The sequence below is a fragment of the Falco naumanni genome, chromosome Z, assembly GCF_017639655.2.
Source record: "Falco naumanni isolate bFalNau1 chromosome Z, bFalNau1.pat, whole genome shotgun sequence".
Taxonomy (NCBI): domain Eukaryota; kingdom Metazoa; phylum Chordata; class Aves; order Falconiformes; family Falconidae; genus Falco; species Falco naumanni.
In genome coordinates this window covers 24,234,228-24,256,191 of record NC_054080.1, presented here as the reverse complement: position 1 = coordinate 24,256,191, position 21,964 = coordinate 24,234,228, and the positions used below count along the sequence as shown (strand labels likewise).

Below are 21,964 nucleotides of genomic sequence, written 5' to 3'. Positions count from 1 at the left end.
CCGTGGGGCTTGCTGAGGTGCTGTCCAAACCCCCCAGTTACCAATTCTTGTAGCCTCAAAGAGGGGAAATGACATCTAATGATTGAGGGAATGCTTAGTAAAATCAAACGCATTGGTACAAGTTTGACTTTAAGACAATTGAAACAAGCGAGTTAATTCCAAGATATAAGTGGTTTTCTATAACCCGCAAAGCACTTCATTGAGCACTGATAAATCCTTTATCCAGGAGAGTGACTTCACAAGATAGATGAGCTGACTTCACCATGAGGGATATGCTCAGCAAAACTAGGGGAAGGGTTAATTGTGGCAGCGGGAAGGAGGCCTCCAACTCAAACAGCCCCCCAAACGAGGGCAAAGCCCCGCTTGGGGAGCATGGGGAGCATGTGCAGGCGGTAAAAGGCTTCAGCAGCGCAGTCTGAGGTGCGCGCTGATCTGCATGGGAAGTGGGAAACTAGTACCAGCCCTGAGCATGACAATGCACACGCCATGTACTGTGGATATGCCGGTGCTCTATGGTATATAATGCGTGCCCTCGAGCAGCTTGGTGTGCACGCTGGGAGGAAAGATCCCCGGTGCACCCAGCGATGCGATACACGCGTGTCGGCTTTCTAAACTGCCATTCGGTTTGGAGAGCCTCCCGGTTACGCCTTCCGGCAGCAGAGGAGCGCGGAGCCGCGTGACGGGCCCCACCCCGCGCCGCCCGGCGGTCCCCTCAACGGCAGCGGCCGGGGGCAGCGCGGCCGGGGCCGTCCCGCGGTAACGGGCCACCCCCCCGGGACCGTGCCGCGGCGCCCCCCGCCTCACCGCGCCGTGACGTGGCGGGACGCGCTGCCAGGCGCCCAGCCCCGCCCCGCCGTGACGGGCCCTGCACACCCCGCCGCCCCAGCTGGCGGCCACCCCCGCGACGGCGCCGATGACGCCCCAGCCCAGCTGCAGCCCCCATTGCCTGCCCGCCGCGATCATCTGAGCGCCCCGCCCCCGCGGCAGCTGTCCAGCTGATTGGCTCGCAGCGCCAGGCCGCACCGCCGGGCGGGAGAGGCCCGGAGCGGCTGGCAGTAGGCGATTGGCGGAGGAGGCTGTCGTTCCCCGCCGGGCGAGTACCCAGGAGCCCCGCCCCTGCCGCCGCACCGTACTTCGGGCTCCGCCGCGTCGGGATGAGCCGCGTTCTACCATGGAGACCAAACGGGCTGAGATCCCCAGCAGCGTCTTGGACGATCTGTGCAGGTACCCGCGGGGCGGGGACGTTCCCGGGCTCTCCTCACGCCCGCCGGCGGCGGCCGGCCGGTGCCTCGCCGTTCCTCCTTGCGGCGCCGGTGACACCCCCGTCGGCTCCGCGGCCCGTCCGCTGCGGGGGGCGGGGTGAGCGCCGCAACCCCAACCCGCCACGGCCCCGATGCGAGGGGCGCGATCGCGCCGCTGGGCCGGCGGGGCCCGAGTCGCTCGGGGCGCTGCGGGGGCCGGCGGGCCGCCGAGGGGGAAGCGGGGCGGCCCCGGTAGAGGCGGGGGTGTCGGTAGTGCCGCAGCCGCCCGGAAGGGTAGGGAAGGGGCTCGGTGCCACGCTCCCGCGCCGCGCTGGGCACGCTCCCTCGTGACGCGGTGCCCCGAGGCACGGACACGGCGACGGAAGGGCGCCCGGCGGCTCCGCAGCGGCGCGGCCCGGGGCTGCCCGGCGGTGCGGGGGGCTGGCGCTGGCCGCCGGGCTGCGCCCGTGACGTCGTCGGAAGCGTGAGTCTGCCGTGTCGGTCGCCGTTCGGAGGCCTGGTTTAATTTCGAAGTGGCGGGGGGGGGGGGGGGGCCTTTGTGCCCCTCACCTCTGCGGGGAGAGGGCGTTCCAGTCAGGAGAGGAAAGGCCGAGGGAATACCCTTGGGTCTGGGGCTGGCCTCTCTGCTTGCTGGGCCTCTCCGGGTGAAACGGCTAGCTTTCCTTACCCGGAAAGCTACACACTTAAAATTGTCATAAAATGTGGGTTGTTTTTTCCTGGGAAGGGGGAACGTGCTTTTCCCCTTTGCTATCATAACCCCTGGTCATCTGTGGTGTGGCCCTTTGGACCTCTTAATTGATCTGTTATCCCCAGAATTTGATGCCCTAGCTCAATGTGATAACCCTTCTATTTTACCACTGCCAGAGGAACCCCCCCTGAAGTATTTGTGTGCGAGAGGGAAAGGTGAGTAGAGACGAAGGACACTAAACCTGGTGGAGCGACTGTTTTGAAATGAGTGAAAATGCTGTGGAGTGATAACGTCACAGGGAGCTAGAACCGCTCCACTCAGCGATGTTTTTTTGTGTACCTAATGCAAGAGCCAGAGTTTGCAATATGCAAGCAAATTTTTGATTCTCTGAAGTCTGGCCTCTGAAGCGTGTTTGTATTTCCATTGTGTCTTCTTTGGGCTCCCTGCAGAGAGATGGGACTTGTCTTTTAGATCCCTGCTCACATGTGAAGCTGGGTTTAAGACTTTTTCCAGCAAACCCAGAGGCGAATCACACTGCTTACAAAACTGAAATAGCCTATGAGTGTCACTCCTGTGGGGTGACTGATAAAAGGGCACGTGAGCTGCTGTAACTGCCCCGAACACTGGAATTACTATTTACGCTAATTGGCTGAATCGGTTGGAACAGCTGCAAGTGATCTGAGTGCCTACACGTGAGGCTCTTTGAGTAGCCTCTGTGTGGCATTTCCCTGAGCTTCTGTCTAGACAGGAGCCCCTATGAGGAACCTAAGGAAAGTGGTTCAGCTTAAAGTAAAATCCACATGCATTTGAATTCACCAGTGCATTATGTTGATGGAATTAGCACCAGCTCAGCGTGGTCATTCTGTCATAAGGAAATGTATCAAGCAGGTAAAGTGGCAGATACAGTAAGAAGTACTGATGATTGCACACACCTGCATACACAAACTTTTAATAACTAAGAGTTTTCTGGAGAGAATCCAGGCCTTTTGCTTCAGGACAAAGAAAAATATCCCTGTCCAGAGACAGAGTGTAGAAGTCTGACAGATATCCCAGCACTCTCAAGATAGAAACAAAACCGATAGTTCTGTTTTGTGGACATCTAAGCTTTAACTTACCTTTTTGGTTTTCAAATACATCAAAAGAAAACTCTCCAAAAAATTCATTAGAAAACCTCAGACTACTGGGTAACCTTGACTTGAAAGTAGATGTATTTAATTGCTTAGCTAGTGAGAGTAACATGAGTGGTTGCCATCTCTTAAAAATTCACTAACAGTTACTTAGATTTGCAGCTCACACCACTATGGTACATATAAAAAGATACTAGAGAATTCAGATGGGTCCTGTAACTTTCCAAACTTGTTATACTGAAATTATAATTAGTACTGAAGTTTTATTTGCTGACAGAATTCAGAAAAAGAAAAAAATACAGGTTATGCTAGAAAATATTTTGAATCTTATCAGTAGCTGCGTATGAAAAAATTGCTTGGCTCTTTCTACCAAAATTTCCAGTAATAGCATTTATAGATTGAAGAATGTGGGAAGCAACAGATATTTTAATGACCTATTTACAGCCAGCCACCTGAAGCAAAGCACCACTGATCTTCCACTCATTTGTTTTCTCCCATGAGCCAAGGCTTGTCAGGCTCTGTCACTCTTCCAGTACATAAGAGAATTCTTTCTCTCCTTTCCACGGGAAGGCCCGACTCCTCTGCTCCTTTCTGTTCTTTTGTCCATGTCCAAGCAAGGCAATGTGTCTGAAGCAGGGCTGATCTGTTAGCACTAATGAAAGTCAACAAGGTGAATTAGGAAAAGAGGCAGATGGTAACTACAAGCCCCTGATCTTCCATTCTGAGGCTTTTTGGTTTTTAGTTTAAAGCTGCACAACTAAATTCGTAAGATTACAAGACAAAACAGCATTCCAAAGGTAGAATGTGACAGCAGCTCAGAGGCATACAGTAAGGTAGTGGAATATGTAACAACTTCATATAGGTTATGGCTAAACTTAAATGTAGATTTTTTTAATGCATGTTACTAAAAATTCTCTTGTATGTTGGCTTTATTAAATCAAGTACATTGGGTGTAGGGCCGTCAGGCCCTGGGCTTTGTTTGACTTGTGGAGCTCAACATACAAAGTTACCTGCTGTAATAGGTGTGTTTGTAGCTGACTTCAGAGAATGTAATACTGAAATTATATGTCACTGAAGCCTGTAATAGAGAATCAGTATAAGCTAGCTCTTTTAAAAAAAAAAACCACACCAAAAAAACCAACCAAACACATGACTTTTTCTAACAGTGTAAAATAACGAGTAGGCTTTTATATTCAGCCATAGAGATCTGTGTGAGAATTCAGCGTAAGTGGTAATCATGGTGGTGATTATTGTTAAATGCTTTCGTTACAAAGCAGTTCTCCTAAGAATAACAAAAATAGGATTACAACCACTAGTCTAATGCACTTAACATTTAAATTTTTATTTTCCAGGCTGTCACAGTTTTTCCCTACTGATAAACTAAACTAAGAGACTTCTACACTCAGAATTCATGTTCAGAGGGTAAAATGTTACTTGCTAGCAAGTAGAAACAAGTTGAAAGCTAAAGCTAGGTACATAATGTCTTCAAACATTTGTTGAGTTCCCTAGGCTGTTACAGAATCACACAATGCCAGAATACAATTTATTCTAGTTCTTATCAAACAATACAGTAAGTTATTGTGTGTTTGATTTTCAGCAGTAGGACTACTTTGACCCATTCTGTTAAATAATGTGTCACAAGTATGCACGTCACTTTGTTTTATCATGCTGTCTTGTGCTACTGAGTTGTTCTTTACTGAAGAAGTGGTGATACAGAGTCTTAATGAAGGTTTTGGGGCTTCTTGGTGCTGTCTCCTATAAGCAAGTGCTGTTACTCCATCTTCTGACCTCAGGACTGTGGTGGGTTAACTTTGGGCTGCAGCCAGATGCTTACCCAGCCACTCACTCCCCCTCTGTCCACAGGATAGGGAAGAAAATAGGGTGGAAAGTTTGCCACTGTGGATGAGACAGGAGGGTTGCTTACCAGTTACCATCATGGGCAAACCAGACTCAGCTTGGGGAAAATTAATTTAGTTTGTTGCCAATTAAAATAATTTTGATAGAGAGAAACAAAAACAATTTAAACACCACCTTACCCTACATCTCCATTTTTTCCAGGTTCAACTTCCCTCCTCCTCCCCCATGACCAGTGCAGGGGGATTGGGAATGGGGGCTGCGGTCTGTCCATAACGCTTTGATTGTGCTGGTCCCTCCTCCTCATGCTTTGCCCCTGCTCCAGTGTGGGTTCAGTCGTGGGGGCTGAAGTTCTTCAGGAAATACCCATGTGCTCCAGCATGGGATCCTCCACAAGCTGCAGTGTGGACACATGCTCTGCCATGGAGCACATACTCTCCCTCCTTCTTCTCTGACCTTGGTTTTTGTGCTGCTGTTTCACACTCATTTTCTCTGTCTGTCTGGCATTTTTGGTCTTAAGTACACTTTCCTAGAGATGCCACCATTTTGGTGCTGGCTTCAGCTGTGCCCTGGGGTGGGTCCACTGGAACCAGCTCTTCTCAATGGAGGCCACCTTCCTGCTGCTGCCAGCTGCACCTCATGCAATATAAGGCGCCTGTTGTTAGCACTTCATTCACTTTAAGTAACTTAGCAGTTAACTTTTGTTAATAAATAGTGTTCTAATTGGACTTGCTATTGTTATTCTAAGCCTAATGCTGAGGTGGTTTTATTCCTTTTTTTGGTACTGCTGCATATTCTATCTTCATATTTATGTTCAGCTGCAGTGCTGAGGCAAGAAAACATCAACTAGTTATAAAACAAAATAGACTTAATATTTTTTACCTTTAATCTACAGCAGCTTTGTATGTAGGGGCTGTTTTCGGCAGTAATAGAGCCTTCAAAAAGAAAGGAGCAGTTGGGAGGGGTTGTTGGTAATTGAAAATTGGTAAGTAGGAAAACATTGTTGAGGTGAATGAGGTTATTTATGTAATGGAGAGTGTTTCCTGCTTTAAGGGTATCTGGTCAAGGACCTTTTTCAATGTGAAAACGGGATAAGAAAAGGAGGAAGCCATAAATGAACTGTATAGGGATACAAACCTCAGGGAGGAACAATAATGGAGGTGGTGATGAGAAATGAACCTGGCCACTGATTGGTAAGTGTGTGTGAGGGTGTGGAAATGTTAATTCCAGCAAGTTTATCTGAGTGGACACCTGCTCCTGGGAAACCAAGGGAGAAAAGGGTGAAATCGGAACCAAAAATATACGTAGACCTTAGAAGACTAAACACAAACAAACCAGCCAGTCACAGGAATTGATGGGGTATGAAGAAGCCACAGGTGACTTCCAGGAAGGTCAGCCTGACTTTGCAACTGATAAGGCTGTAAACCAGGGAGGAACCCACACACCAAGGTGGGACGGGTGTCGAAGGGAACAGGGGTATAAAAAGGAGCTGGTGTTGTGTGAAAATGGGCTGGTTAGTATGCTTGCCTGAGTGGGTTGTTTGCCTGGTGGCCATAGTTTGTTGTATCTTCTTGCAGCTTATTAGAGCTTTTCTTAATCTTTTTCTCTGCATACTATCACTCCTTACCCCATGGATGTGTGTGCTGCAAGGATGAATGAAGTGCCACGCTGATGAGAACTCTATGTGTGAGTGGATGGGGTGTCAGCTACCAGAGTGAGGGTGGATATCTCAGTGCCAGCTACTCACATGGGTGGGGGTCTCTGCTTCCAGCTTCTGGGGTGAGAGTAGTGAGTGTCATGAAAACCAGCTCCTGTGGGGCCAGTGTGTGAGTGAGGAGCAGAGTGCCTGCAGCTGGAGCAGGACTGTGGGTCACAGCCCATGTATCTGGTGCTAGCTGGTGGGAGGGTCAGTGTCTTACCTTTCCCAAACCTGTTGTGCCTGTGTACTCCCTAGCAAACTTCAAGCTGGACCAGCTAGTGAGGTAGGGACCTGTGTGATGGGTATGAGAGCCTGGGATCTGGGTAGGGGTGTTACCGAAATCTTGGCATGAAGAACACCATCTTATCGACACCAGTAGGATTCAGATAAGCAGCCACTTCTTTATTGATGGCCGGGTGCGTGAGTGAGTCCTCTCATGATCAACGCACACCAAGCTTCAAAATCATACACCATATATAGAACTTGTTCATACATGTTCATTAAATATATATGTGCATAAGCATGATATTTCCCGAAAATCATCAACATAGTCTCCTCCTGTATCTGATTCTGCACAGTAAAGGTTAGAAAGATCTAGAAATGGGTCTGGGGTACTATTTGGGTAGGTGGTACATGAGTCGGTGGTTGTGATCTCCCCCTGCCAGAATTGCCTTTTACTTAAGGTAACCGTTTCTTGGCAGGTATCTATGGGTATGGGTTGTTCCAGTCGACTCTCCCCAGTTCCCATTAATTCTACATTTTGACATCTCAATGTATTCTCCTAGTCTACACATAAAAACTGTATCCAATCATCTTGAACCTTAAGTCTGTTATCTAAGTTCTAATCATTCCTACTAGGTGATTCTGACCTATTCTTTCAGCCTTGGTACAGGGCTGTACAAAGGATTTCATAGTAGCTGTCTGTTGTTGTGCAAACACAAAGTCCACTAAAATATTTCTTATAATTCTATATTCCTATTAAAATAACTCTATAAGATCAAATATGTTTCAATATAATCAAATATGGTTGCTAATTCTAACTAATAACAAATTTGTAACATTATGTACTGTGTGTCCCTCCTGGGGATACATTCAAGGCTTTGCTGCTGGTTGAACCTGCCAAAGGGAAAGCAGCAGCTGTGTCCTCAGCCTGGGCACAGACCCCAGGGCTGGGCTTCAGCAGCCAGGCAGAAGGCAGTCCTTGGCCAGAGTGGTTGGGAGAGGCAATCACTTCTGACATCCCTTAACAATTTATACTTGCCGAATTTTAAAAGATGTCTTAAGTATTTCTGGTTCTGGCAATGATATTACATGCTTTTGGAATTTAGCTGGTGGTACTCCAGAGCTGAATGTAAAAGATGTCTGTCGAATTCTTTAAGTTGAATGGGGTGGATGCCCTTACATTTCCAAAAAGAAAATTATATTGTTCTTGATCTTACAAATAAATAAGTAAAGCTTGTTCTGCTTAAGTAAAACAGCCTGTCACGCAGTGATGCTTGCACTTGCATCTCTGGAACTCTGTGTTTGTGTGCCGGTATCTGAGCTGAAGCGTAAAGTAGACTTGAAAAATAAACCAGTTGCCCACATTCTGTTTCACACCGTGAAAATTAGTAGGATTGTATTGAACTTTAAAATCTACATAAATTAACAGTTTATTGTGGTTTTAAGTGAAAATACATAGCTGTGTTTAACTTGTGTTCAGAAGAAAATGTGTTGACGTCTGTTACCAGAGTTTGCAGATGTTCTTTACTGGACATGCAAAAATTCTTTCATTCTTGTAATATAGCCACTTACATGAGATGTCCTTGCTCTCTTTGTTTTCACAACAGTTAATTTACTTAGTTTATAGTAATTGACTTTTGTGAAAAACGTCGTGATCCGTTCTTCTTGACTTTAAAAAGTTGTATTTTGCTTTGATGTGAAAACCTTTTGCTGTCCAGACCACAAGGAGGATTGGGTGCTCCGTGCTAATGTATCAGGAGTTCCACCGTTGCAGTGTACTTTTGTTGTTGTGAGATTTATTTACATTAATAGATTTGGCTAATCTTACTCTTTTTTTTTTCTCTCCTGGCAGCCGATTCATTTTGCACATTCCAAGTGAGGAGAGAGACAATGCGATCAGAGTGTGCTTTCAAATTGAACTTGCCCATTGGTTTTACTTGGATTTCTACATGCAAAACACACCAGGATTACCTCAGTGTGGGATAAGAGACTTCGCTAAAGCTGATATCTTTTTTATTATTGTGATTTTTTTTCTTTCTCAGTGGATAAAGTCCAAACTGAATATTGTTAATGAAATTTAATACTTGTAGCAGGTTCATGTTAGCTGTTAAAAGTTAGTATTGGTAGGTGTGTGATTTTTGTCTGTTCATTGCTTCCATAATTGTGTGGCATCCACAAAAGAGATGTTTCTCAGACTTCTAAAGAGCTAGGGAAACAGGTAATTTCAGATCTTTGAGGATTTTTCCTTGTGGTTGCACTTCGGAAGACTCAGTGGGTATCATGGTTTAACCCGGGCCAGCAATTAAGTAGCTGCTTGCTCACTCCCCCCACAGTGGGATGGGGGAGAGGATTGGAAGAGTGAAAATGAGAAAACTCATGGGTTGAGGTAATGACAGTTTAATAGGTAACGCAAAAGCCACTCACGCAAGCAAAGCGGAACAAGGAATTCATTCACCGCTTCCCATGGGCAGGCAGGTGCTCAGCCATCCCCAGGACAGCTGGGCTCCATCCTGCCTAACGGTTACTTGGGAAGACAAACGCCGTAACACCAAACATCCTTCCCTTCCCTCCTTCTTCCCCCAGCTTATATAACTCAGCATGACTTCCCACAGTATGGAATATCCCTTTGGCTAGCTCAGGCCAGCTGTCCCGGCTGTGTCCCCTCCCAATTGCCCATGTCCCTCCAGCCCTCTGGCTGGCAGGGCCTGAGACCCTGAAAAGTGTCCACACCTTATTCCACACCATTTACATCACGTCACACTTCCCTATACAATCTTATTAACCACCCGACCCCCTCCCTTCCCATCCGTTGATGTAATACACAGGTATCGTTCCCCTAGTCTATGGACCACGGCTGTAAAAAATGTCTATAAAATGTCCATTGAGTTCATTTAGTCCATGACTTTGGGCTCTGTCTGTTGTGGTCACTCAGAACAGGTTTATTGGGCAACAGAGAACTCGGTGCCAGAAACAGTGGATTTCAAAGATGAGGTGTTTATGGTGTTTTGTCTCCTTGATCTTAACAGTGATGTAAATTTTAACATACCTGAAGGTGGTATGTGTTCTGCCGTGGGCAGTGGTGTGTGTTTGTTGGAAGCACTGACTGCTGCTTCTAGGAGCAGTTCTATTGGTAGGGGAGAGGATGCGTTTTAACTGATTTGAGTGGCTGGCCTCTTGCTTTTTTGCATTGCTTACGAGGGCTGCCGGAACACATGCTATCTAGTCCTTGCTGGAGAAAACCTCATGGCTTTAATCTAGCAAGTGTTTTAATTTTAACTGTTTCCCATGTGTTCTTGATGTGGGATTGGAGTATTGCTTGTTACTGTCTTGATAACATTGGTGTTTTCACTATCCAAAGTTGATAGTATTATCTGTGGTTTCACTGTATGTACTTGCTAATTTTGATACGAGATATGAAACACTACAGCTTTTAACAGTAAACTGTAAAAATATGATAATTTTCTGTTGCTTGTTATTATGCAGTTACTTTTTATTTGTTAGCTACATTTTTATTTGTAACTGCATGTTCAGACCAACAGAGTTCTTCCAGTAATTGAAGGCAGCGCAGGAAAAACACAGTGTAGTAGATGTTATTTGGTCACTACATCTATCCCTCTCAACCTTACATTTGCCAGAAATATTTGTTCTGCTGCAGTGTTGTATATTTAAGTACTCTGCTTTGGAACATTTTTTGTTGGTAGTATAATTTTATATGTAATATGTAATACTTTTTTTAAGGACTTGTAAATTGCTTTCAAAGGTTTAATTATAAAGGTGGTTCATGTTTTCTCTGCATGGTGGGTTTTGCTAAAGTTATTAGAATTTTGATTTCTAACTTAATGCCATTAAAAGTAATTTTTTGCATAGTAAATACTTCAGTACAGATTTTGTACTGCAGTCTAACAAATGACTGTGGCAAAAATTTATTTCCACTTCAAGCAGGGGATGAAACTGTATTTTTGTCTGTCTTTCTCACTTCAAAATGAAAATACCTGTTTAAGAATAATACATATTCAAAATAACTGGTATGTGGATACTTTTCCTTCAAAATCAGGGGAGACTTTCATTCAGACAAGCAGCATTGTGACATCTTTTTTTTTTTCTTGTCTTTTTTTTTTCTCTAAATAATTGGCTTGTATTAGAATTACCAAATTACTTTATGCTTTCCGACATTTAGAGATTGGCAATGGATTATTCATTTTATTTTTCCAAGAGAATATATCTTGAAAGCACTTAAGGGAGGAAACATGGTTATTTTAGGTGTTGAGTGGGTATCTTTTATATATCTATGTGATTTGCAACTGGATATCTAAGTTTATCTTCCTTAACATCTGTCTATACTCTTCAATCACTGCCCTTTTTTACTTCCTCAAGGTGAAGATGTACAAAAGGTTTTAGAACAGTGGAAAGAATATAAAATGGGAGTGCCAACATATGGTGCGATTATTCTTGATGAGACGCTTGAAAATGTAAGTACAGAAATTGTTGTGAAGGGCTAGAGGGAAGGATGGCATGTGCTGGAAGAAGTAATCTTTTTATTGATTAAATTTTTCATTTGGAGGCAAAAATGCTTCAAATTCACAAAAACCTGACAGTTACTTGACACTGAGTGTGTAGAGAACTATAGTATGAGAGGTAGTAAACACACTTCCACTTGCTTTCCTACTCAGGTTTGGTTGTGGTTTTTTTGGTTTTTTTTTTTTTTTTGCATTTTGAATTCCACAGTCCCAGAAAAAAATTCACTGTTTTATCAAAACACAGCAAATCTAGTGGATTCCTTCTTTCAGGCTAAAATGTCTTTTCTGAGAAGCAGGCAACTGAAGGGAACGCATTTAATAGAAGTTGTTAGAATAGTGGGTGTTCGACAGTTGTGTTCCCTTGTATTTTGCAGGTTCTTTTGGTTCAGGGCTATTTAGCCAAGTCTGGATGGGGATTTCCAAAAGGAAAAGTAAATAAAGAAGAAGCTCCTCATGATTGTGCCGCTAGAGAGGTAAGTTATGTTTGATTCTCTTAAATTTAAGCTCAAGAAATGAAATTTTGCTGAAAACCGGATATATGCGTTAGATGAAAAGTCATTTTACTTGGATATATCATTATTGAGGTCAGGTCAATAGTCTATTCTTGTAGAAGTCTTCCATAGCTTTTAGTGCTTTTTCGATAATCAAGAGTGTGGTTATATAATTTAAAAATCACTGTTTGATGTTTTTAATTCTTGCGCTAATTTGATAGGCTAATTGAGTACCATTTTAAAATTCTCTGTTGAACGATCAATTTATTTTTAAGTGTTATTTTTGGTGCTTGGGAAATTTTACGTACTTTGTGGCTTTTGGAGTAAAATTTCAAGTGCCACAAGTGCCACCATAACTGTAAATAGGTAGAAGAATGGGAATTTAGCTTATGTACACTGGGCTATGTGAAGAGGCTGAAGAGTTGAGTTGGAGGTTGTAGAAGATTTTGTAAAAATTGTGAAGAACTTTATTTTTCTGTTTTTCACTGGCGCAGGAGCAAGCATCAATGCCTGTGGCAAGTAAAACCTGAGAAATAAAATAATCTGTGGGATTTATTGCTGCTGGAGACCTAGCTATATAGTGAAGCTGCATATTAAAAACAGCCTATAAAAGAATATTACTGGTATGAACTCAAATGTTTATGTAACATAAACATGTTACATCCAGAATTTTTGAGAGAGAAAATTAGATGAGGGAGAGTAGTAAGATGCATTAGTTGGACCGAATCAGTATCGGGAAATCATGGATTTATTTTTTTAAAATATACCTGTCAAAGGCGCATGAATGAAAACTTGCATATTTCTGGTTCCCTGATGCTGCTTTCCATATCACTCATATATTTAATATGGACTTGGAAAAGCAACATAAAGTGTTAGATCTTAACGTTGCAATAATACACAATGGACACACATGAAATAAACACTTCTGTGTTAGCACTTACTGATCTCTGAGTGGAGAACATTATTTATATATTGCCAAAGAGTGCAATGCCTGAGTTACAGAATGCAGTGGACTGTCATTGCAAAAGTCAAGGGCTGGGGAAAGATGGGCAGAGACTTAATAAGGTTAACTTGATTATTCAATGCATGTCCCTTGCCCTGACCCCATAAATAGCTTGTTCAGTCAAGCTTTTACTAGTCAGGTGCTTTTATGATTTATCTAAAGGACTGAACTGAAAGGAGAGGAGACCATAATAATATACGGAACACAACACTGGAGAGGACAAGCTAGGTGGAACTTCAGGAAAGAATGATGTGAAGTACGTCTTCCTCTTTACTTCAAGTTAGCTAGCGAAAGCATTAAATAGGGAAAAAAAATCTTTTGATGGTGTTTTTAATTTGGAGAATTCATTTAGATTACACTAGTGAACAACACTGTTGCTATGATCTTTTTCCATCAAGGTAGATTGCCATTGTGGATTAACTGGCAAGTTCTTCAAGGCTTACATGTGGCTAGGAATCAGGATGTCTGTAGTATTTTTGCATAAATCTTTTAACTGCTTTTACTGGAGTTCAGCACAGGTCTAAAACTATGAACTGCTTCTGCGTAAAGTCTAATTGAAGAGGTCTTCACTGCGCAGTGCCTACACAGTTCAGCAATATTTCAGAAGTTGGTGAGGGCAAAACCATACTAAATGGATGATTCTCTTGGTAAAAGGAGTTTCTACAATGAAAGATTACTTAGGAAGGGAAAACATTGGTGTTAGTATTAAGAGTAAGTATCGAAGAAAAGTATATCATCTGTTAATTGAGACAGTGTGTAGTGGGGTCTTTTTTGTTTAGTTTTCTCCCCCTAAACTCTGCTGTTACTAATGTAGTTGGAAAGACGGCTTTACTTTTGATATAAGAGGTGTTCTGTGTGCTAATTTGTAAGACTGACTGGTCACTTATTTGCTTTGTGTTAAACACTTCTGTGTTTTTCATATTTGTGCTTTATTTCCTCTGGATTTTCAAAAATGGAACTTAAACCATTTTTCTGATACCAATATCTGCATTGGTATTTTGCTAACATATTTTGAGTATTTTCTCCTAGTATTATTTTATATGCAGTTATCTTGTTCTATTTTTTGTATTATATGTACCCACGGGAGAGGGGGGTTGAGAAGAGGTTTTACTGAAGATCCTGTCCATCTTTTTAATTCTAAATCTGGTCTTTAAAAAAATTTAACTCGGGACTTCTACCTTTGGATTATTGGCAGTGGTGCTTAATATCCCTGGGGTTAATATCCACATATACAAGTGATTGCTCACATGAGTGTTCTATTATCTGGGCAGAAATATTTTGGATAGTGGTATCGATTCTGCATGTTTTCTGAGTACTTGTATTTCTTGTGGAGATTTTAAGGACTAGAAAGATTCTAAAAAATGAGTGTTTACTTAGCAAGCTTAGAGGCATGATCTGATTTAAACTATTAGGTGTGTTTGACATGAATCGTTCTATGCTACAAATCTTGTATGTTTGAAAATCTTACCAAAAGTAAATGTTTTGAAGCAAGGCTTTCAACAACCTGATCTAGTGAAAGATGTGCCTGCCCATGGGAGTGGGTTGGACAAGGTGATCTTTGAAGGACCCTAGCAACCCAAACCATTCTGTGAATCTTTTAAGCCTTCATTGCCAGACCATAAAATATACAAAGGAAAACGGTCTTTTAAAATACCATTGTCTTTCCAGTAATTTCAAGCAGGTATAATACTCCTGTTTTTTCCTTTAGGGTACCTGACAGGGCAGTTTTAAGGTTTTTTTCTATGTGAGTGTGTAATTTGAGTTTTGTAGTAAGTTTTGCTACTCTGTTGCTGGGTTTTGTTATGATCATAAAAACGATTATGTATTTTGGGGGTAGAAGGTTCGTGGAGTAGCAGGATTGTTGGAAAAGAAAAACTGAAGTGCAAGTAAACCTTGCTAGAACTTGAAGATATCTTTACTCCCCAAATTGTAGGTTTTGCTGTGAGTAGTATTTCCATGCATCCAGCAGCATGGAGGAGCAGCTAGAGACTCCCCATCCATATTAACAAATTGATACATGAAGGTGTAATAGAGTTCTTTCAACTTTTATACCAGGTGTGTCTTAGAGAAATGTAAAGCACATAGGATCTTAGATACTTTTTTCTATTATTGAGCATGTATGTATGTGTAAAGGCTTGTTTTTCCCAGCAGTAGCCAGCTCTCATGGAGAGATCTGAAAAATAGTCATTCCTTGCCTTGTGTTGATAGGTAAATCTGAATACACACACTGATTTCATCTATATACTTCTCAGGTATTTGAAGAAACTGGGTTTGACATAAAAGATTGTATCTGCAAAGAAGATTACATTGAGTTGCGAATTAATGATCAGTTAGCACGGCTCTACATCATTCCAGGAGTTCCCAAGAACACAAAATTCAACCCCAAAACTAGAAGGGAAATTCGGGTATGTGTTATCTTGTTTGAAACTATAAGAACCTTGTTGTGGAGCTTGATTTTATTTTAAAGCTAATGGTCTGTAAAATAATGAAACTACCACGCCTGATGAATACCTCAAACACTAGGTGCAAATGGCATCTCTGCACTGTAGGGTCTTGTCAACTTCTTGCAACTCTACTGCAAAGATTGATTACTTAACCAGGTGTCTGTCTCCATTCATCGTGAAAACAATGTCAGAGCATGCTGCCAAACTATAGTTCTCTCCTTTTCTCTTAGGTGGTGTATGCGTTAATAGTTTCATGTTATTCCTAGTTATAGCTGTATATATAACTATATATTCTTCTGAAAATGTAATTATTAATTGGTGTGGTACAAAAGCCTGCGTATCAGAGGGAGAAACTAAGGATTGCATTCTGTCTTTCATGGCTAATACCATCCAGATTTAGAGGATAGTGTATTTTAAGGAGGAGGTTGGGAAGGTGACACAAAACGGGAACTGTTTTGGATAGTTTGTGTACCATTAGGTTTTGAAAAGGTATTGTGAAAGGGAGAAGCAAAGACTCGGGTAGTAGACTTGTTGGAAACTTTGTTCCTGATATACTGAAACTTCAAAGATTATGCGCCTGTCTTGTATACGGATTCAGTTTCAAACAGCTGTCCCCGTATTCTCATACAGATGGTGCCGCTGAAGAGGGCATCTGGCTTTCTAAATTGGAAAAGATACTTGTAGTTGACTAGGCAGGATTGTCTCAATTTCTTGCATTAGAGACTCGTTTTTCAAAGTAAGAAGTAAAAGAAGATGAATTTCAAAGTTGTTTTTTTTTTTTTTAAAGTACAGTAAATACCCTCCTCTGTATACCAGTGACCATCTGTGTGGGGTGATGAAGAGTTCTTACAATGGCAGATTTTTGCCTTCCTACTGAAGCACTTGTCTTCATCTGATCTAATACCAACTGGGCGTGCATTTTTGTATTCCCTGTAGAACTATATTGAAAACCTGTTCAGTATGTAACTTCTTTCCATAATGTTCGTCTTGTCTGAACCTGAGGCTCTGGGGCTAGGTTCTGCAATAAAAAATGTTGTGTGGGTTCTTCTGTATACTGTATATTCAGAATTCTTGATTTTGTTCCCCATTCTGCAAGTATACAGGTTTAATAGTTAAAACTATATTTATAAATGACAAATCCTGCACTTTACCCATTATTTTTGTCTTTTTTAACAAAACCTGAAACTTTGCAAATAAAAATCCCCTTCTTTTCTGATAATTGTTGAACTAGTATCGGTGGTCTAGTCTTGATGGCATTTTAAATAAAAATAGCAAGAATAGTAGTGACTTTTAAAGTCATTTAGTCTCTGCCTCTATTTGGTATTCCATGTGCAGTGGTTTGGTTGGTTTTTGAAACCCTTACTCATAATGTAGTTGCTGGATAATACCTTTCATATTTTAGGCATCGTATCTTGCAATGAGTATGTGTTGTACCATCTGTTACTCTGTAGTTGCAGTCAGAGGAATGACCCCATTGTTAATTAACTTTTTGTGAAAAACTCTGTTGTGGTCCATTAATTAAAGTCTTACATTGTAATTTTTTAATTAAAGGAAATAATTGTGGTTGATACACATTTGTAGTATTCTGTAAGGCTACAGTAGTGGGTATTTTGATTTTATTTCTTGTCTTTTCTAGAATATTGAGTGGTTTTCCATCGACAAATTACCGTGCCACAGAAATGACATGACCCCAAAGTCCAAGCTGGGTTTGGCACCAAACAAATTTTTTATGGCAATTCCCTTCATCAGGTATGTTTAAGATGAGGCAAATGCTGGGCCACTGTCTTTCAGAGAACTTTAACTTCTTTAGATTTGATTTAGTAAGTAGTTTTTGTTGTACTTCCGTTTGTTCGCAGGCCATTGAGGGAGTGGATTGCCCAAAGATATGGAGATTCCTCAGACAGTGACCATGGACTTCCATCTACAGGTAGCACACCCTCTAAGCCCAACTTGGAAAAAGCTAGGTAAGAACCAGGTCAGTTTAACATCTCTGTATCTTTTCTATAAAACATTGGTCATACAAAACAGCTTGTGCTTTCTGTTTCTCTGAGTATTCATGTTCCAGTAATAGAAAGGGTTGATTAAAAATAATTAAAAAAAATAAAATTAATAATAAAATTAATAAAAAAATATAATAAATATATCATAGAACTTTGAATAGGATGGTAAGTTAGCTGACGCCATGATACACTTTCTTGTTAAATTCTTATGTGTCAGAACTGAGATAATTTTTTGAGTCCTGTCTATGGGAATCGAAAACCAGAACCTAAAACAAGCAGGTATCTTATTTTGCTTTAAATTCAATGCTTTTGGCACATCCACAGAGGAAAAACAGGACTTTCTAAAGTAGGGTTGTGAAGTGCTATCAGAAGTAGCTAGCTAGATAAAACCTGCGGGATAGGGGAACAAGTGCTGCTGGCTTTTGATTCAGCTGAGCAAAAAGTAGTAGAGCAAACTTCAAAACCTGTAGTCCCAAAGAGAAGGCTGTGCTCCAGTAAGTAGTCAGGTCACTCCTGACACTAACAACAGGACAAATGCGAACATGAACATAGCTGGCTTTCTATGCAGAACGTAGATTTCCCACTAGCAGACAAAGCAAAATTTGGTGGATGCAGTGAGCAGCATTACAGTTTCCACACTAGGTTACTTGATCTTGCCTTCCAGGCTGTTCTTGAAAAGCAGAAAACTCCTTCATATTTCCCTTCTGCTATCCGTAGGTTTGAAGTTGTGTTATACACTCTTTTTCCTGTACTAGATCCAAACTTCGCTGTAGTCAGCAGATGCTTACAGATGGCTTTTCAGGAGAGCAGTGGGTGAAGCCGAAACAGCCACAAAAGCCATATAGTCATCCTGAGATGTCTGAAGCTTTGAAAATAAAGGTAGGTTGTTTCTTAGGGAAACATAGGCATCTGGGCTATGTAAAATGCATGCCTTTGTTTGTAAGGGTTGCTCTCTGAAATAAAAATACTGAATTTTGTCACTATAGCATGCAAAAATAAAAATATGGGGGGAAAAAAGAAATACCCAGGTGGTAAATCTGAGAATCCCCAGGATATCAGGTGGTAGTTGTGTTGTTTCAAGTATGGATAGTAATTTCTACTCCCATTTTGGTGTCCTTCATGTACCATTTTGAAATACTTTGGGTACCTCTAGTATATATGCATCTGTGTATGGGAACTCACTGAACTGGATTTATTGTGTAATACAGTGTCTGTAATAGTGCAGGAGAGACTGAGTAACAGCTGATGACTCTCTGTAACTAAATATACACTCAATTTAATTTCAGTGTGCTTCAGTTAGTCTACAAAAAATACCATTTACATGTTTTGAGGTTATTTAGAGGAAAGTTTTAACTAAGAAGTAGGAAGTGTCAGTGCAATGGCATTCAATGCTGCCATTTAAACTCTTCTTTTTACTACATTTTGGACTTAATGACAGAGTCAGTGCTTGAGGAGCAACGGCAGAAGGCAGTATCAAGATGCTTCCAGCCAAAAGAAGCGGACAAATGGAGTCCACAGTCAACCAGTTAAGCAAAACCATACCTTGGTAAGAAACATGCAGTGGCTGTCTCATTAATGGTTCCAGTAATGCTTAAAAAGTGTTCAGGCCAATGTCCTGCTGAAAGAGTGCATATCTATCAAAAGTATTTAATCAGAATATTTTGTATGTATGTGTAGAAATATGGTGTTTCTTACCTTAGTATATGTATACATCTATAGACAAGCATACCAAGCTTCAAAATCTGCATTTTGGAGGTAAGTCTTATTTTAGCAGTTGAAAATTTGTCAGCTGTTTCAGTAGACAATTCTTCAGGTTTCCAGGTTCCATGTGTAATACATGCCTTATTTATTCACGTATGATGTATTATTGTAAGCATGGAGTTTTGTTATGCAAAAATTAGATACAAAGTGGTATGCAGATGCTTATTATTTCCCTTCTTTCTAGCAAAAATGTTGAGGTGCAGGCTTGATTTGAATGCTAGATTCTCGTAATTTTTTAATCATACAGTACCACTACAGCAGTTTGTAAATTCCAGTATGACATTCTTTGTTTGTAACGTTTTCCTTGCACGAACTAATTTTATTTGTCCCCATAGTTCTGCTGGCTGGGAGAAGACTCACTGATACATATATATATTTTATTTTTTTTTTTAGATATATATAATGTCTTTTTGACACACCCTCTCCCCCACCCCTCATTCTTTATGGCTCTTTAATTCTATTTTGTTGGCTGTTGTGTAGCAGTGAGCCCCAGTTCTCCATGCAGCTCAGCTGGCTTGTCCAGGCTTTAGTTTTTCGTGTGTACTGGCTGTAAGATAGATTTTTCCCATTCTGGCTTGTGGTTATTACCTTCTCTCTGTTTTTCCTGTAAAAGTGCAGAAACCATAAACTTTCATCCTGTAAAATCCTCACTGTAGCCAGAAATAGTTAGGTGGGTTTGGATCTGAGAGCAGAAGAACAAAAAGTCCATTGACTGCCTAGAAATTTGGGTGTATAGAAAAAAACTGTAATGGGAATATGTAGGATCTTGGTGAAAACAACTGGAACTGTTAATATTCCACAGTTATTTTGTAGGCTCTTTACAGACTTTGCTAAATACTTAATTTGCACTTTCATAATTTTCAGTGTTTTTGAAGTTTAAATTATTTCATGTCCCAGTGATACTTTGCTAACACAATATGGAAGCCAGGGAACTCTTAATTCACACAGAGTGCAAAGGGCCATACTTTTCTCTGTATACTTACAGCAGCCTACCTGGGGCCAAAACTTCACTCTTCCCTGGAGAGTTCTAAGTTTGTGTCTGTAATGAATGCTAATTTAATTGGCAGTATCAGTGTATTTGGAAATATTTCCCCTTGCTTTTTGGGACAAGCTGATCGAAGAACAGGCTTATGTATGTGCAATTTTGATTCCACACCATCCTATGCAAGACCTTTCTAGCTTAAAACATTTTGAAAGTACTCAAAAAATTTTCCCCTGAAAGCCTGCATTTCAAAAATGGTTTGACTGTTAAAAGGTGGCATGCTTCTGAAAGACTTGTGAACATGAAGCATGCTTACCACATAAAGTAACATGACAGGATTAATGCAGATACAGTGGGAGGCGAGTCTTAGCAAATGTAACCAGCATGCCTTTTAGCTGATGCTTAAGCTATACCCCTAAGAAATAGAATGCCATTTCTTTATGATGTGTGTAATGTATGGTCATTCTTTTAACCAGAAATGTGAAAAAAGGCTTAATCCAAGAAGACTTCAAGATAACTTTGAAACAGGCAAGTGAAGTCTGAATTTTCATCTGTTGTCATGTGTTACAGACTGAAGGTACCTGCTTAATGATGGTCAAGGGTTTTTCCTTGTATGCTAACCTACCAAATGTTACAAAGCCATATTACTGTTTATTTTTTTTTATTTGGCTAACTTTCTGTGCTGCTTCATATTGCTAGTGCAGTTCTTCTCCTTAATTATTCAGGCTGTCAGATTATACCAGGTGGCTGAGTAAAAAGTAACTAAAAGCTGTTTTATGAAAATAGCATTTGAGTGAACACAATGTTGGTAATCGGGTGTTGGTTCAAGGGTTTCTGTCCTGCTAGTAATAAGCTGCAGTTGATACTGGGCTGCTCTGGAGAGTGCACATCGTTCTTTACTTACTGCTCAGAAAATAGGGCTGTATTTCTTTCCTCCTTATTAAGAAATTACTTGCAAAACAGCACCTGTTGGTAAAACTTGGCTATTCAAAGCATCTTCAGATTGCTGTGACACTGAAGATTTGTTCTAGCGAATAGGTGCCTTGTAAATATGGCAGTTTGAGCTACTGCCTTCTTCTGTTTATGTCCAGAATAATTTATAATTTGTCATAAATATTAATTTAATTTGCTTTTGAGGTATGGCTTTGTAGTGTTGTTGATACTCTTATTTATCATGTGTTTAAAATTTAATTTTCTTTTTTTTTCTCTTTTAAGCAGATGCAACATATGAGATGTGTTGCTCCAGTGAAGACCCACTGCCAGAACATGTAGAGGGGCATTCTGTGGCATGCAATGGCCATTACAAATTTGCTTTCTCATCAAGAGCTTTCTTGAGTTTCAAGTTTGACCATGATGCCATAATGAAAAGTTTTGACCTCTGACAACTAACTGAAGAGGAACAAAAATCAGACTTGCCTGTTGCAATTGAGGGGGTTTCTTATCCAGCCTTACTCTTTCTCAGGAGTTTGTTGTGTTTGTTTTTACATGCAATGCAGGGACTGACTGGTGGTTTGGAAGGGTTTGTTCTCTTTGCAGTATGGGATTGGCATAGTCAAGTGTTGCACTTTAAATGCAGTATAGCCTTTGTCCACAAAGTACCTTTCCAGTGTTCAGTTCACTTGTTCCTAGTTGTGCATTAGAGGGCATTCTTTCTTTTTTTTAACTTGTGTGTTTTATAGAATGTCATTGACTTTTTTCTTTTACCTGTTGGAGTATACCAGCTTGCTAAACCTTTAACTGCTCTGATGTAAATTAATGGACTTGTTAGTCATTATTGTGTAGTACGTTGCAATATTATAGCAGTGGCAACGAAACGTTCTCAGAGGACTCTGTCCTAGTGATTTTTGAAACCAAGTTGCACATTTCAAACCTAGCCTCAGCCTATCATCCTTTGTCTTGGTTGCTTGCCTAAAA

General features: G+C 41.2%; 1 protein-coding gene across 5 annotated transcripts; it reads left to right on the top strand.

The window, feature by feature from the left end:
• Window positions 1–1,090: 1,090 nt before the first annotated feature.
• DCP2 (decapping mRNA 2) lies at window positions 1,091–21,868 on the top strand. Of its 5 annotated transcripts, none has more exons than XM_040580655.1 (12): window positions 1,091–1,224; window positions 2,127–2,165; window positions 8,705–8,856; window positions 11,194–11,321; window positions 11,744–11,842; window positions 15,116–15,268; window positions 16,944–17,056; window positions 17,164–17,271; window positions 18,063–18,186; window positions 18,746–18,853; window positions 20,527–20,578; window positions 21,266–21,868. In XM_040580655.1, exons 1-12 carry the CDS (start codon window positions 1,172–1,174, stop codon window positions 21,430–21,432), a joined length of 1,296 nt encoding a protein of 431 aa, XP_040436589.1. In that variant the 5' UTR covers window positions 1,091–1,171; the 3' UTR covers window positions 21,433–21,868. The 5 variants fall into 5 exon arrangements, with proteins under 5 accessions (XP_040436589.1, XP_040436591.1, XP_040436592.1 ...); XM_040580657.1 differs by having other exon boundaries at window positions 1,092–1,224; window positions 21,269–21,868; XM_040580658.1 differs by lacking the exon at window positions 2,127–2,165 and having other exon boundaries at window positions 1,093–1,224.
• The last annotated feature ends 96 nt before the right edge of the window (window positions 21,869–21,964 follow it).

Coding starts and splice junctions, on each gene's coding strand:
- DCP2 (XM_040580655.1), top strand. CDS start 1,172: ATGGAGACCAAACGGGCTGAGATCCCCAGCAGCGTCTTGGACGATCTG. Junction 2,166..8,704: donor TTTGTGTGCGAGAGGGAAAG/GTGAGTAGAGAC, acceptor CTCTCCTGGCAG/CCGATTCATTTTGCACATTC. Junction 17,057..17,163: donor ATGGCAATTCCCTTCATCAG/GTATGTTTAAGA, acceptor GTTTGTTCGCAG/GCCATTGAGGGAGTGGATTG.